This window comes from Crocodylus siamensis, chromosome 10 (genome assembly GCF_052110815.1).
Source record: "Crocodylus siamensis isolate JL-2025a chromosome 10, ASM5211081v1, whole genome shotgun sequence".
Taxonomy (NCBI): Eukaryota; Metazoa; Chordata; order Crocodylia; family Crocodylidae; genus Crocodylus; species Crocodylus siamensis.
Window position 1 is genome coordinate 18,277,569 of NC_143404.1, and position 16,052 is coordinate 18,293,620.

The following is a 16,052-nucleotide window of genomic DNA, read 5'->3' on the forward strand; positions in this document are numbered from 1 at the left end:
CACCCCACACTGCTGCGGAGCCGTGCAGCTGACTGCAGGGCATGCCGCTGCATGCAAGCCCCGTTTCACCCCCCAGGCTGGGCGGCACATATGTGGCCTGCACACGGTGGTTGCCACTGCACTGCTGCTGCCATGCCCTGCTCCACTTGCTCACAAAGCCATTCAGGTGGCTGTGGGATGGTAGCGCAGGGCACAGTGGCACAGTTGTGGTGGTGGCCTTGGTGTGTGAACCTCCTGTCAGGCCGGCCAGCATGCGTGTGGCCTACAGAGTGGCACCCCTGCCCTCACCCCTTGGCCCTGCTCCTGGGAGCGGGCACAGAGGCACACTCCCCCCTTCTTGATCTACCCCCCCAGCACCTTCCCTTTCCCCCACCCTTCCCCACCCCTTCCCCCACACACACTTTACCTGCTGGGGTGGGTGTCAGTGTCTGTGGGTCTGGTCTGGAGGGCTGTTGCGAGGGGCATCAGGAGGGCTGTTGAGACTGTGAGAGGGAGTGCGGAGCACCAGCAGCACTGGGAGGGGCTGTGGGGGGCCTTTAATTTCTATCATGGATTTTGGGTTTTTAACCAGAGAACTTGCAATTTTTAATCAGAGAAAACTAGGATCCCTGCTGATCACTTCATAACATGGATGACTCATGTTCATCTTGGTGCTAAGATCCCTGTGCTGCTGAGAAGGTCTTCCCCCAGCCTGTAAGCGTGCTGGTGATTCCTTCTTTCTAGGTGCAGCATCTCGCATTTGTGCTTATTGAACTGCATCCTACTCTGTTTCTTCCATTTTTCCAACCTGTTCAGATCTGCCTGGATTTGTTCCCTACCCTCTGCTGTGTTAACTTTACCCCATAATTTGGTATCATCTGTGAATTTGGACAGAGTGCTTTCCACACCCTCATCCAAATTAGTAATGAAGACACTGAACAGCACCAGTCCAGGGATCGAGCCTTGTGGGATACCATTGCCCACATCCTTCCAGGTCAATGCTGACCCATCCACCACCACTCTCTGGGTGCGACTCCTAAGTCAATTTGTCACCCAATTTGCCTTTTTATTGTCTCCTTTCTCCCCTCTAATGCCCCACACAAGTGACAAAAGTTGTTTTTGCTCTGTAGGTCCTCTGGTTTGGGTTATGCACACTAGATGGTCCATGGATCTCTTCCAGCCTTGAATACCTAGGAGTCTATGTATGCCAAGGATATTGAAATGGTAAGTTTCTTTCTGCTCTCATAAAGAGAACATGCACCAAGACATTATGCGGAAAACCCCACTCTCTGCTGTCTTCTATTTGTCCAGAGCTTTCCCCATCCCTCCTTTTCAGCTCAGCCAACCATATGGAGTTGCTTTTCAAGCAACAGTCTTAAAGGCTAAGTACAGACATTAAAAAAGCCCGAGGCAGAGTTGATCTTACTTATGCAGTTTTCTGTAAGTGGCATAGTTTAGATTGGTAGCAAACAAAACACACATTTGCCATTTGGTTGAGGGGACAAATCTTAGACCAGGTTCCGCCATTTTAAAACCAGTCTATGGGTGGCACACCTCTGTTGCATTATGGGTATAGAGCAGTTTCAATTGCTTATACCAGTAAAAGTGTAATGTCCGTACCTGGCCAAAACGACTCCGCCATGGAAATTCTAGGGTTTGGTTCCTGTTTTGTTTCTGTTGCCCTCCATCATGCAAATTGAAATCGGAACCAGTTCAAGGCAGGCAGCATCTTCTAGCACTAGTATAGTGGGGCCCTAATCTTGGTTGGGATATCTAGATGCTACTTGCAATAGGGAGTCTAATGCTCCTGTTACTTTAAGGGAAAAACCTGTAGCAGATAAGTCCAGGCAGCTGAACAGAGGGTAGCTGTGCAGGAGTAGATACCAAGGAAGCCCTGTTATCCAGGCAGAGAACTGGCCCTTAAGGAAGAGAAGAACTTTTGTCGACAGTCAAGGAAACACTGCACAGAGGGAGCTGGCTGCAGAAAGGCAGGCAATTAGATACCACAGTAGGCTACGACAAGTGTGGGACTGCTGCAGTAAGGCAGTACAGCAAAGCCTACTCAGCTGTACTTGTCAGCTCCCAGGACAAATAGTTGGCAGGTCCTGATGAAGCAGCCCTGCAGGTGGTACAGAGAGCCACATGACCTGCAGGGGCAGGATTTAGGAAGTATAAAAACCCAGGGCTTGAGACTAGGAGGCCATTTGTCTCTGCAGGCTGCCAGGGGAGGGGCCCTGCCCTGAAGAGGACTTCTCTTCTTGGCCTTAAATTACCTGGTGTGGTTGATGGTGGAGACCTTTCCATTGCACTGCAGGCAGCCCCCTGTGAGAGTCTACTGAAGTTTCCAAATGGGAGGATCTTAGCTATGCAATTTACAGTGACAGGGGATTGCTCTTGGGCTTTCCCTTTAGCCTCCTCCTCCAGCCTCTTGGCTAGGGGCACGCAAGACTAGGGGACATTTGAACCCCAAGGCCTCCAGGCTTAGGGCGTGCATGTAGAATCCCTGTCATGGATTTGGGAGTATCTGAAGCCCCAGGATGAAGATTCTGGGAGGCAGGATACTTGCCAGTGGTAGCACCATACAGACTTCGAATAGCTGAGCTTTGATGGAATTAGGAGCTGTTTGGCTGACTTGGCCTGAGACAAGAAATTAAAAAAACAGACAAAAAACCCTGAAAAGGACTTTGTCAGGGAGACTGGCTGGGAGTCATTTGTCTGAAAGACTACAAACCACCAGGGATGGAGCCCTGTACTTAAAAGACCAAAGCAAAGAGACCCATTGAAAGCTGCCTGCCAAGAAGGCTACAAGTAAGAGGTTACAGGATTAAAGAGGAAGGTTATTTACATAGCCAGATGAAGCAGGATTAATGATATAGCCAGTGTGCTCATCTTTGTGTTGGAGCTGTGACCTGCAGTTTGGGATTGGGATTAACGGAAAGGTCAGGAGTTCCCAGGGGAGCCTAAGAAGCACATGACAGTTGTGGGGAAGCCCTGCCAGGGCTGGATCCCCACCCCTTGAGCAGGCTACCATTAAAGGAAGATGATTAGAGAGGAAGAGAGACTTGAGCACAATATCTGAGAAGGGCAGAAGTGGGGTCAAGGGCCCATAGTCCAAGAGGGGCAAGGAACATAGCCCAAGAAGGGTGAGAACCAGAGAAGCATAGCCTGAGAGGGACGAGAAACAGGGTCTGGGACCCATAGCCCAAGTATGGTGAAGATTAACAGGGCCGGGGAGCCCCTAGCCCCAGAGGGGCAAGGACTGATTAGGAACATAGGAACCTGAGCCCCAGCAGGAGCAGAGATGGACAAAGGCAGAGATGCCTGAGTCTAAGGAGAGGCAGAGATGGCTTGAAGGAATAGAGGTCTGAGCCAAGAGGGGCAGAGATTGATATGGACAGGAAGGCCAAGATTAAATGGCTCAGCACCCACTGATGGATGATCAGGAACACCTGCAAGGCTTGGGCATGGCTGTAGGGGAGGTTGGAGCCATGGAATTAGCCCTTAAAGCAATTATTGTGCTGGAGCACAGATGGGCCAGGTGGGGTGCTGGTGGGGGCAAGCTCAGGAGGGACTCGCTCCAGGACAGGGATGGGCAAAATGTGGCCCATGGACTGGATGCAGCCTGCCAGGCCATTCTATCTGGTCCACGGGGCCCCTAAAATTTAGAAAATTAATATTTATCTGCCCCTGGCGGCCTGTCATGTGGCCCTCAATGGCTTGCCAAACCTCAGTAAGCAGCCCTCCACCCAAAATAACTGCCCATCCCTGCTCCAGGACAGGGGCTCACCCCAGGATTTTAGGCCAGATTACTTTTCCACCAATTTAACTGATTACAACAAGGCATGGCAGGAAAGAAGGAAGGAAAGAGACCCCAGGAGCCAGAGTGGGTGCAGGAGCTGTGCAACTACTAGGGGATGCTATGGCTACTCCTGGGGCCAGTCCTGCTACAGTACTATAACACATCCATGTACAATACTATGCAAGAGATGTGGCTAGGATAAGAATTAGTGAAAAATAAAACTAACCACTAACTGTCTTTATCTATATTAATATCTGCTTTAAAAATCCATTAGAGAACTTTAATCACGTGTATATTATACATAAAACCTGTGAAATGGTCATTTTGTTTGCTGGTTCTCAGACACTGGAAGAGTACTGTAGTGTAATGGGGAGGGTTTATCTGCTTACACATATTTTCTATTGGAATTTAAAGGAAAAAAGAAAAACTAGAAACAAAACATTTGAAACAGCCTTGGGGATTTGTAAAAATTATTTTAACATGAAAGAATAAATGGCCAGATCAGACTTCAGAGTCTTGCTACTTGCCAAGAGCCTTCCCCATCCCCTCTGATGTCTCTGCTGGTGTCTATCCTGATGTCCTACAAGTCACAGGTTATTTGTGCTGTGACCTCCTGGGCATTATGGTTATAACAACAGCAAAGCCAATTACCAGTGGGGCTAAGCTCAGTCTCCAACACTCATCAGTGTTTGATGGGACTACGAGAACAACTCTCTCCACTGGGCCTTTTTTGAAAAATCCCTGTTGTTAGACCAAAATTAAGTTTCTTCACCAAGCTGTGTCCAGGGTGATTTGGCACTCCACCAGCAGGCATTTAACCCTGCAACATCTATTTCTATGCCTGACAATTTAGTTTCTAACAATCAAGCATGCATTGCTCCTGTCCAGGGCTCTGGGATGGTTGCACTTCTTAGTTTTCTTCAAAGGCAACTGGCACCTCTTGACCATCATTGGAGAAATAAAATAACGGTTCCTTGGGAAACCTGCTAAACCTATTACAGTGTATCAGCAGTTGTAACATCCTTAAGGACAATTTGCATTAAAAGAACATTTTGTGTGTCCGTCCTCCCTCCACCCTGGAGTCAGGATCAGCACCATAAGCAGCAGGAGAGGAAGTACAAAAGATGGCACTCAAGAACCACCCCAGAACACAAAAAGTAGCATTCAAGGGGTTGTCAATGGCTCTATACTCATTCCTTGCAGCCTACAGGCCTTGCTTATACAATTGCCCTACTGATGGGACCACAGAATCACAGGACTGAAAGAGAATCAAAGCTCCTAATCTACCATAAACTAAAAAGACTGCAGTTCTTGCAAGCAAGGACTCTATCATGGTGCTCTGATTCTGCCCTTGAGGAATTATTATTATTAAACAGACAACCTTCTCCTCTCTCCTATCTACACCAGATATTCCCATTTTTCCTGCCCAGTCTGAGTGGGCTGGGTGCAAGAAAAATAAAGCGGTTTTGATCCCAAACTACACAAGAGTACCTGACTTTTACTGACTTGGCTTCCAGCTGGTCTCATTCTGTCCTGAAAAAAGGAGTATTGGAGAACTGAGATTTTTTTACCTTAGTTCCTTCAAGAAAGAGCAAGAAGGCGAGCAGAATAGCAATGCCTTCCATGAGTCCCCAAGCTATTAGTCTTCATCCACACCAACATGCTCTTCAGTTCCACATTTGCCATTCAAAGAATCATCTGAACCAAGGCCCCAGCCTTATTATACATCCCCTCCCCCATTCCTCATGTTCACATCCCATTGATTTGGTATGGAGAATTATCCAACAAGTTGTGACCAGCATCTGCAGTTGATAATGTGTTGTTGCATAACTCACAAGGCTGTGTACCATTTTGAGACACACACCTTGCAGAAGTCAAAGTCAGAAGAAACCCCATCACCGCAGAGCTTGATTATGAACCTAATTTTATGCTAGAGAAAGCAAAATAATGCCCAGACATTACTTGTTCACAAGGAGCGCAAATCCTGTTTTACCAGGGGCCAAGGTTCTGTCTGCCATGTCTTGGTCGGGCAATTTTTGAGTAGGGAATTTTTACTACTCCTCCATGAATCTGATCCCATTAAATGGAGGCTAGGATATTTTTCATAAAGTACAACAAGCTACAAATGCAACCAGTATGCAGAAAACAAGACTTAAGGAATGAAAGATAATAGCCCCAAAGCCCAGAATCAATGGTGGGTACCCAGTGTGAGAGAGAGAGAGAGGCTATCAAGTCTCATGTGGGAGCAGTGTTTTCTGTTCTCCTTAGGTTCTAAAGAAAAGGGGACTCGATCTTCTGGTGTCTTTCTTGTACCCTTCCTCTTCACCTGAAAACCGTTCTCTCTGACTTTGAGGTCCCAGCTCTCAATCCAAAAACTCCAACCTATTCTAGGGGGAATGTTCAGCTAACATTTACATCTTCCCTTTGGATGGCCTACTGTCCTTCTCTGTAACCCCCACAATTCAAAATTTGTAAGGTAGCCACTCCTTTGCAACCACAAACTGAAGGTTCCCTTTGCCAAATTTCCAGGAACTCCAAGCAAACCCTTAAAACACTCCCGTAGGCAAGTGGTTTCCACCTCTGTTCCCATAAGGGACGTATCACATTGGCACAGAACTCTGTCCAAAGTTGGGGGATGGGGAGGGGGACAATCAATCAGGAAGCTCTGATAATTCATCCAGTATTGCACAACCCCAGGCCAATTCACTAGGAGCAGGGACTGAATGGCATTTGTAGTCACACTTCTGCAGCCCCAGACAGGCTCCCCTTCATCCTTTGCCTGTGACATGCAGGACATGCCTTCCAACCTGCACACTCCATACCGAGGCCCTCAGAACTAGTAGGCAGGCCACCAGTTCAGGCTGGCACTCCAGTACCAGCCGTATGTCCCCCGAGAGGATAGTCACAAAGACCAGTGCACCTTCTCTCTTCAGCCCCTCCCCCATATCTGCCAGCCAAGAAACCGAGCCCCAGGGTGTGTGATAGCCTCTTGCAAGGAACCCTGATTTCCCCACAAAGGAACAGTGGGTGGCACCCAGCAGGAAGGCAAAGCAAGAGCAAGGCCCAAGTGGTGAGCAGCTGTTACTACCTCTCTGAAGGTAAGAAGCCGTTCTCTGGATAAACCCTAATGGAGGAACAAAACGATGGAGAAAGAGAGAGTGAGGGAGGAGGGAAACAAATGTGGAGATGAAGGAGCTGGTAGGAAGGGTTAGATTAATCACTATTCCTGTAGTCCAGCATAGTTGGAGAGCAAAGCACTCCTGCCACTCCCCTTCCCTCCACCAGAATCACCCTGGCATATCCTAAGGCCAGGGGCTGCCAAGGGAAGCAGAAGAGAGCTGCTCTGCTACTGTAAGGCCACCAGAGAACCTCCCCCTCCTCTCCACCCTGCAGTAGTCCCCTGGAGAGCAGGAGAGTTATATGCGTCTTTGGAGGGCCCAATGTACCTTTGGAGGCATGACTGATGAAGCACCCACAGAAAAGCCTAAAACTGGGGTTCCAAGCAGTTCACAATGAAATGTGTGGACGAGCAGTTGGGAAAGCATCCTCCTGTTCATACTGATACCCGGCCCCGCTCTCTCCCTAGACTGAAGCAGCAATGAAATTAGGGATCTCAGGAAAGGAAAGATCCAAGCAAAATGTGCTCACTCCACTTCTGTGACTCTGGAAGAAACTCTGAAGATGTCTAGCAACTGCTCCCCCTCCCACTCTCAGTGCTACAACTGCTCAACAGTAGTACCCAAGCTGGTAATGCAAGCTCTTCCCTCCCTCTCCCTGAAATTAGAGAGAAGGAATAAAACGTCCTTACCAGACTTCTTCTTTCCAATGGGTTCCCTGAAACAGACAGAAAAGGCAAAATCATCAGAGGAGGGGAATAAACTGAGCCATCTGTGTTTGGCACAGCAGATCTGCCTAGGCCCTTGGGACAAGGCCCTAATTTCTATTCATGGCTCTGTAACTAACTCACTATGAGACCTTATGCAAGTTGCTTTTCCCACAGGGGACTGGACATGATCAGCCTTCCCCACATGCCAGTCCTCCCACTTTCATGTTTTCATTTCAAGTTTTCATTTTATGCGGGAAAGTGCTAGTGTCAGTGGGTCCTCCTCACCCTCCCTACCTGCCTTGCTTGGAAGCGCCATCCCTGTAAATCTGCAGAAACAGGCCTGAGAACTAGAACTGCTGTGAACAAGGCATCCTGTGTGAACTAGCATGTCAGCAACAACTGCAGGCTTTTAAAACAGAGACAAAGGCTTTTGTAACAAAATGGACGCTGTTGTGAAGACAGGAGGAGAGGGAAGCTGTAAATTCCCTCAGGATATTGAGAATTTCTCACAGAGAAGGGAGAAGGCAGAAGTGGACTGAGAGAGAATCAGATTTTTTAACTCCAAACCAGAAGACATGTCTCGGTAGCACCCTGGAAGGGTAGAATTGTGTTCAGGGGGATGGGGGATGTACTGCTCTCGGCAGCGATGCAGGAGGATTTGGGGGCTTTGGGGTGGTTCTGAGACACCGGGAGGTTTGTCCTGGAGATCACGGAAGGGGCTGGCAGCTTGGGAGTCAGGAGCAGATGGTACCCAGGCATCCACTGGCCTTTCTGCCCCCCTTCCACCCCTTTAACTCTGCTAAGAAACTTGGGGTTTAGCAGCCTTGGGCCCTTACATAGCTTCTCTCTGAATAGAATAGGTTCTGGGGGCACTTCCGCATTTAAAATAAAAGAATGTAATGGAAAAAGCAGGGTGCCATGGAAGGCTGTTCCCAGTAAACCGGACAGCCACAGCTGCAAGCAAATTGGTTGTCCTCTTCACAGAAGAGGATGTCTTGCATGTCCCAAAGGTTGCCTTGTACCCAAACCTTGCATCCACCTCAGCTCTTTGGGGTGCAGACTGCAAACATCTGACATCACTCAGCAGCCTTAAAACTTTGCTGCAGCTAAGTGACACTGCAAGACAGGTTGGTAGTAATTAGCTCCCACTTGCTGGTGGGCAAGAACTGCCTTCCCTTCTTTCTAAATCTACAACACTATCCCTTGTCTCGGTGTAAGATCCAGCCCTCAGCATCACTCCTTGTGCCTTAAAAAAGGACTGACACACACATACAGAGCTGCTCTTCTGGCTTCCAAAGACAGCAGCCTCTGCGGGACCAGCACTGGCTTGCAAGGGGGCCTTCCCCAGGCCTGGAGTTTCCAACCGCTGCTGGAAGAACCGCCCCAGCTGGCCCAAGACCTGCTGAGCGTACTGCTGCCAAGCAACCATTTCCTTTGCTTGTGAAGTCTGTTACAAACCAGCTCCTTCTCCATTTGTTCCGAGGCCAAGTAGAGCTGCCGCTCCAGCTCATAACAAAGGTTGGGCTTTGCTAGGGTCTTCTTTCAAGCTTATCAGTACTTAAAGACGCAGTTACTGCAAATATAAAAAGTGGTCTTCCCTGGAGGAATGGGTGATTCAGAGACTCCTGTCTGCTCTGCAGCCTTCAAAGCCTGGCCTGAAAACATGCGTCTCTAATCTGCTAGCAGCATAGGGCTGCGGTCACTGCTCCAGAGGCACCCGCAGGATCTCTCCCTGACGCAGCCCGTCCTGGCTCAGAAGGGGTGCAGAGCTGTAGAAACTCCCCTCAGCCAAACCACTAAGCCCTAAAAGCAAATATCTTCTTTTTATCCCTTCTGGGGCCAGACCCCAAGGCATACCCAGGCCTCACCTCCCGAATATGCATGTGTAATGCCCTTCTTGCCCCTGGCCCACAAATAAAAATGGTGATACAGGAGTCACCAGGACAGCTGGGACAACAGCTCTCATGAGTGCTCAGGTGCGGATGTTTCCTGATGTCACCAATCATGGGAGAAGTGAGAGCTCTGCTTCTATCCCACAACTGGCAACCAGCCCGCAGGGTAGGGTTTGCCTCAGTCTTTCCTCTGCATCTGTTGTTCCTGCCGTCATTGCCACTGCATGGGTCCTTCTGCTCTAGGCAGATGCTGATGAAGAGAGGGAATGAATCAGTGGGACTGGTGCAGAAGGCAAATGTGCCCTCTCACCCCACAGTCCCCTCCCCACAGCTCACTGCCTGAACACCTCCCTCTGCAAACTCACAACAGAGGAACACAGTCACCTTGTCTGTAGCTCTAAGCAGAGGCTGAAGGGACTACTTTTCACTCCCAGGGTTTTAGAGCCTGTTTCCAGCCTCTGGAGTCTGCCACACAGAATTGAAAATAAACACCACAGGAATATATTGGACACAGTGTCCCAGGATCAAGAAGAAGCTGGTGAGTCTTGAGGTTACTGAGCTGTGTGCAGATTGAACACAGCGTTTCCCAGGTTCAGAAAGCAGCCGGGGAACCTCCTGGACTCAGAGCCCAAGGTAGTTGAAGCTGACAAAGAAGGATATAAAAAGCCTGGCTGAAAATGAGGCATTTCATCCAGCTGTCCAACACCTGGCTGCGTCTCAACACCTGGATGTTAATTCTTCCAGCCAGAGAAGGATTCATCACTGCTCCTTGTCCACCTTACGCCTTTATCTATCACCCCCGGCTGCAGAGATGAGTTCCCCAAGGTCCCCCCAGGACTCTAGGCTCTGCAGACTGGACCATGCTGGAGGGCAGAGGCCTGCACACCACCAGTCTGCCTGCAACCACCAGCTGCCCTGCTACTTGGGAGGCAGCTCAGTTTATTGAGCTCAGTGTACTGGGGCAGGGGAGAGGGAGGTCCAGAACTGCTGTGGTGAATGTACCTCCACCAGCTTTTGCTGGAGGGCAACCAGCACTCCCAGACAGCAAGAGCACAGAGGAAGAGAACAGCTGCCTTTTGCATTGACATCTGCTAAAGGTATTAATGTAACTCATCCTCCTCTGTCTCCTTTCACTGCCTGGATCTGTCTGGATAAGAAGGGTGAAGGGGGCTGCAATTTCACTTTGTTGCTGGGATGTCCAGACACGAACACAAAGAGCAGCAGCACGTTTGAATATAAGCAGCTTTGGTCCACCACCTCAGAGAGAACAAGAGCTCAGACAAGACAGGAAACAGCAATAAACCTCCTGCAGCAGCCCCTCCATCCCCTGCTGGCTGGGGAAAACCTCGCGGCACAGAGCCTCCTGGAAAACCAGAGATTCTTCTGATCAGCAGAGACAAGGGAGGTGGGGGCACTGCTGTCCGGTGGGAACCTCATGTAGCCACATCAGAACAATTCCCAGCAGCAGAGATGATTCAACCCAGACACTGGGTCCCTGGCTGCTATTGCAGCTGGGCTGATTAGGGCCAAGTGGGAACCCCACGACAGCAAACTAACTCCTTGCAGCCTGCATGCAGCTTGCAGGTCACCAGTTAGACAGCCCTGTTTGAGTGCGTGCTTCCCAAAAGAAGAGTGTCTCTGTGCACAAGAGCTGAAATCTGTGCTACAACCCCGGAAGCTCCCCTCATGTTTAACTACAGAAATAGCTCAATTCTGTTCCCAAGTGCAGACTCAGTCTAAACCAAGCCCTCTTCTGACTTCAAGGGCCTGCCTGAAGCATATGAAAAAGACCCCACACTAGTTATTTCCAACTCACCAGTCTCAAGGATAAGATCCAAATGCAGCATGCTGTCTTTGTGCATAGGAGCAAGGGATGCTGGCCTTCCTCTGAATATCCTCCATGGAAGCTCTCCATTTGCTGAAGCAAGGGGGACCTGTAGTTTTGGAGCCAAAGGGTCTAGTCCCAGCTCTAGGTCTACATACCCTTTACTATCAGTAATACCATCTGTCTGCAGCACATGGCATTCATGATAGAAGCCATGGCTTTTCTGGTTACTGGAAGACATAGCTTAGGTGCCCCTGAATACAGTTCACTGGCTTTTAACCAAACTAATAGCATTTACCATGTCAGTAGTGTCTATTGTCCTAATAAGTAAAAAATGGCTATCAAGATAAGTCTCCTCCATAACACACTCCATTCCTACACTGCAGCAGGGCCTGAACTTCCTTCACAAAGGATTATTATCTCCTTCCCCTTCCTGTGTTTCCTGAGTTAAGGCCAAAGACATGATACATAAGCTGCTGCACAAAGCCATGGCAGGACACATGGGGAGCCTCATGCCTGAGAAGAACATCCCAACTAGTACCACTTCCAGGAAAGCCAGCAAGCATGTGAAATTCTTGAAAGGAGATGTGCAGCAGACATGAGCTATGGTTTGCAGCTGGGATTAATGGAGACAAGGGGGAGGAATAGGTTCCATTCCCTGTAATAGATGTGGAAAGTTGTGCCTGTAGTCCCCTTTCATAGATTTCATAGACATTAGGGCTGGAAGGGACCTCGGGAGATCATCGAGTCCAGCCCCCTGCCCAAAGGGCAGGAAGTCAGCTGGGGTCATAGGATCCCAGCAAGATAAGCATCCAATTTACTCTTGAAGGTGTTCAATGTAGGTGCTTGAACCACCTCCGCTGGCAGACTGTTCCAGACCTTGGGGGCTCGGACAGTAAAGAAATTCTTCCTTATGTCCAGCCTGTAACGGTCTTGCAGGAGTTTGTGACCGTTCGACCTCGTCATCCCTTGGGGCGCTCTGGTGAACAGACGTTCCCCCAGATCCTGGTGTTCACCCCTGATAAACTTATAGGTGGCCATCACATCACCCCTGAGCCTGCCCTTTTCCAGGCTAAAGAATCCCATGGCTCTCAGTCTGTCATCGTAAGATCTGTTTTCCTGACCTCTGATCATGTGCCTGGCTCTCCTCTGGACTCTCTCAAGCTTCTCCACATCCTTTTTGAATTGTGGAGCCCAAAACTGGACGCAGTACTCCAGCTGCGGCCTCACCAAGGCCGAGTACAAGGGGAGAATGACGTCCCAGGATTTGCTCGAGAAGCATCTATGGATGCACGCCAGCATTTTGGTCGCTTTACTAGCCGCAGCATCGCATTGGAGGCTCATGTTCATCTTGTGGTCAATGATGACCCCCAAGTCTTTTTCTTCTGTAGTGCTAACCAACGTAGCACTGCCGAGCTTATAAGGGTGCTGCAGGTTTTTCCTCCCAAGGTGGAGAACCTTGCATTTATCGGTGTTAAACACCATCAGGTCCTCATCTGCCCATTTCCTGAGCCTGTCCAGGTCAGCCTGGATCAACCGCCTATCTTCTGGCGTGGATGCTTTGCCCCAAAGTTTGGTGTCATCGGCGAACTTGGCCAGTCCACTCCTGACTCCAATATCCACATCGTTAATGAAGATGTTGAACAGTATGGGTCCCAGGACAGAGCCTTGAGGGATCCCACTGGTCACAGGGCACCGTGATGAGTGACTGCCATCAATCACAACCCTCTGGGTCCGACCACGAAGCCAATTTCCCAGCCAGCGGATCATGGTGGAGCCAAGGCCACAACTGGCCAGTTTGGCCAAGAGGTGATCATGGGATACCAGATCAAAAGCTTTTTTGAAGTCAAGATATATGACATCAATCTCTTCTCCCTTGTCCAGGTGATAGGTCACCTGGTCATAGAAGGAAATGAGATTGGTCAAACAAGACCTACCCGCAACAAACCCGTGCTGGCTATCCCTTAGGATGTTAGCCTGGGCCAGTCCCTCAAGGATGGCCTCCTTAATAAACTTTTCTAAGATCTTCCCCAATAGAAGTCAGGCTAATGGGCCTGTAGTTAGCCGGATCCACTCTCCTCCCTTTCTTGAAGATCGGCACCACATTGGCCTTCTTCCAGTCTTCGGGCACTACACCAGAGCGCCAGGAGTTTTCAAAGATCCGTGCCAGGGGCTGGGCTATGACGCTCGCCAGCTCCTTGAGTACCCTGGGGTGCAGATTGTCAGGGCCGGCTGACTTGAAGGTATCCAGCTTCTCAAGGTGTTCCTTCACGAGGTCAGCATTGATGGAGGGTAGGGGATCCCCCTCACCCAGATTTCCCTGTCCCATAGCAGGCATGGGCATCCCATGGGAGTGATGAAAGACTGACGCAAAGTACCTATTTAATAGGTTGGCTTTTTCCTGGGCGTCAGTTGTCAGTTGCCCCATCTGGTTTAGCAGGGGTCCAACATTGCCCTTGCTTTTCCTCCGGCTCCCCTTCTGCAGCCTTGGATTGATCTCAAACATTTCAGCTCCATTTACTGACTGCTCCCAATGCAGCAGTCTGGAGCAGGACCTTCCCAGCCCACTGTATAAAATAAAGTGTTGCACATTCAGCTGACATCAGTCCTGACTCTTATTTTGGTCCCATGCTCATCCCAGCTCTCCACCTCTGATTTATTGGTACTGCTTAGTGCCTGTAGTCCCTGTCAGACTGGTTGCAGGAAGCAATCAGTTACTGCAGCTATCATTCCAGCCTCCATCCAACCACACGTTGCCAGAGCTTCTATATTAATAGAATAACGAAGTTGCCTGCAGGCGTAACCTTGCTAATAGCACAGGCCTTCCTCATCTGCTGAGGCCATGGCTCATTATCATGCACCTTCTATCCTGGGGAGCTATCAATTACAGCACTTTGCTGCTTCCATAGCAGTAGCCTGATTCCATCTGTTAGTCACCTCCCACAGACTCCATCTCCATGGTTTCTCTCAGTCCAGCTCCCCCGACCCCTGTGTGTGGGAAGAAACTATGGGTATTGCCCCTTTCCCTTAGCTTGTCATCTCTTTGAACCCCAAACAGCAACAAACCCATAGACACAGACAGACTCTCCTCTGCAACAATCCCACCAAATCAACATTCTCTGGCCAGCCACTGGGTAATGGGGGGAAAAGATGCGGGACATATGTAAGCCCTTGTGTTTGAAGGGTGCCCACAGGTCAGAAAGGAAGAAAGAAAATAATCTCTTTTGCATGTCACATTTTTGACAAGCCAGTTGCTATTTGGGGGGCATGTCCAATGAGAATGGAGTCTTGGCACAATGCTCAGACACTTCCTTAAAATGGGAATGGGGAAGGCCTGATGAGCAGGCAGCTTTATGTTTCAGACATATAACCAAACCTTAGCAAAACACGCCAAGTGGGGTGACATGGTTAAACTGAGTTGTCAGCAAAAAGGAAGGGGAGGGGTCTGCACTGTAACTGGAGCCTACATAGATCTATACAAGCTAGCACTGATCTAGCTAGCTTGGGTACAAAATGGCAGGGCAGTCACAGAAGCATTAGCTTCTGCTGCTCCATGACTATCCAGGGCTGTGCAGCCAGGACTGGAATCTGTGCTGCTGCAATGTCATCACTATTTGTGCCAGAGTTAGCTGTATTAAAGCTTGTGCAGATACCCCTCTTCATGTCGCAGCTACGCCTCCCTATTACTGCATAGTCATGGCCAGCCGAAAATCTTCTATGGGCCTAAAGTCTGACTCAAACAGCCAAGAACAGCGTCCTCCGGCATCTTTGCACCCAGTGACTAAACCTCAGTTGGAAAAAAGCAAGGGATCAACACATGATTAGAGCAAACAACGTGAAGATCAGAATGGCCAACAGCCTACAGCCAAAGCAACCTTCACCATGCATTTCCTGATGGGTATTTTCTCAGCCACAGGGGAGGGAGGCTTATCATTTACATGTGAAGTATGTTCATTATACTTGCAATTTCTCTTCCCACTCCTTGCCCACCCACTTAGCCACTGAGCAGACTACAGGGATCTGAGTTCTCTGGCACTTAGGATACAGGCAAGTAACTGAGACAAACAATGAAAAGCAGACCTTCACCTGACTACCAGACCCCTGATCCAGGGCTTTGATCACTGGGGGCTTGAATTCTGGACATTCATCCCAGAGACAGGACAGGTCTAAACTGCATCATCTGATCAAAAGGTCCAGGCATGCAGATCCAAAGCTTCTCGCCTCCTCACAGCCCATACATAGAAGAGGCAGGCGCTATGGCTTCAGATTAGAAACTAAGAATTCTGTCTGCAAGTGTCTTATCTACAAGGCACACTCTGCTGCAGCTGTTATCTCACCTACTAAAGGGACCGAGTCATCACAGGGTCTTTTAAGAATGAACCCGTCTTGACCAGTGCCCCTGAACTGCAGGTTCTGTTTTAAAGTCTCCCTCAGGGTGAGCTACAGGCTTTTAATTTGCACATCATTTCTGTATCAGGAGCATAACTGAGTCCTTTCACCCCCACACTCAGAAGTCACATTGAAGACAGACAGACATGGTGTAGGAAGAAAATTTTCTCAAGCACAGCAACACTGTAGAGAAGAAGGTGCTAGGAATGAATCAGCCACAGCTACTAAAACGGATCATAATCCCTTAAGCATTTCTTCGATCTTAAGGGGTTGTGTGAGGACCAAAATGAGAATGGACAGCAAATATGGATGGCCCCTCACTTGCATGTTAGTTGTTTCTAG

The 16,052-nt window shown here is 49.2% G+C and overlaps 1 protein-coding gene across 4 annotated transcripts in view; it reads right to left on the reverse strand.

Moving 5' to 3' along the window:
• SH3PXD2B (SH3 and PX domains 2B) overlaps positions 1–16,052 on the reverse strand; it is a 123,818-nt gene that overhangs the window by 22,799 nt on the left and 84,967 nt on the right. For all 4 annotated transcript variants that reach the window (XM_090064557.1, XM_090064555.1, XM_090064553.1 and 1 more), the window contains exon 6: positions 7,587–7,612. In XM_090064557.1, the coding sequence (XP_089920683.1) occupies positions 7,587–7,612 (26 nt within the window). The remainder of the gene's footprint in view (positions 1–7,586; positions 7,613–16,052) is intronic.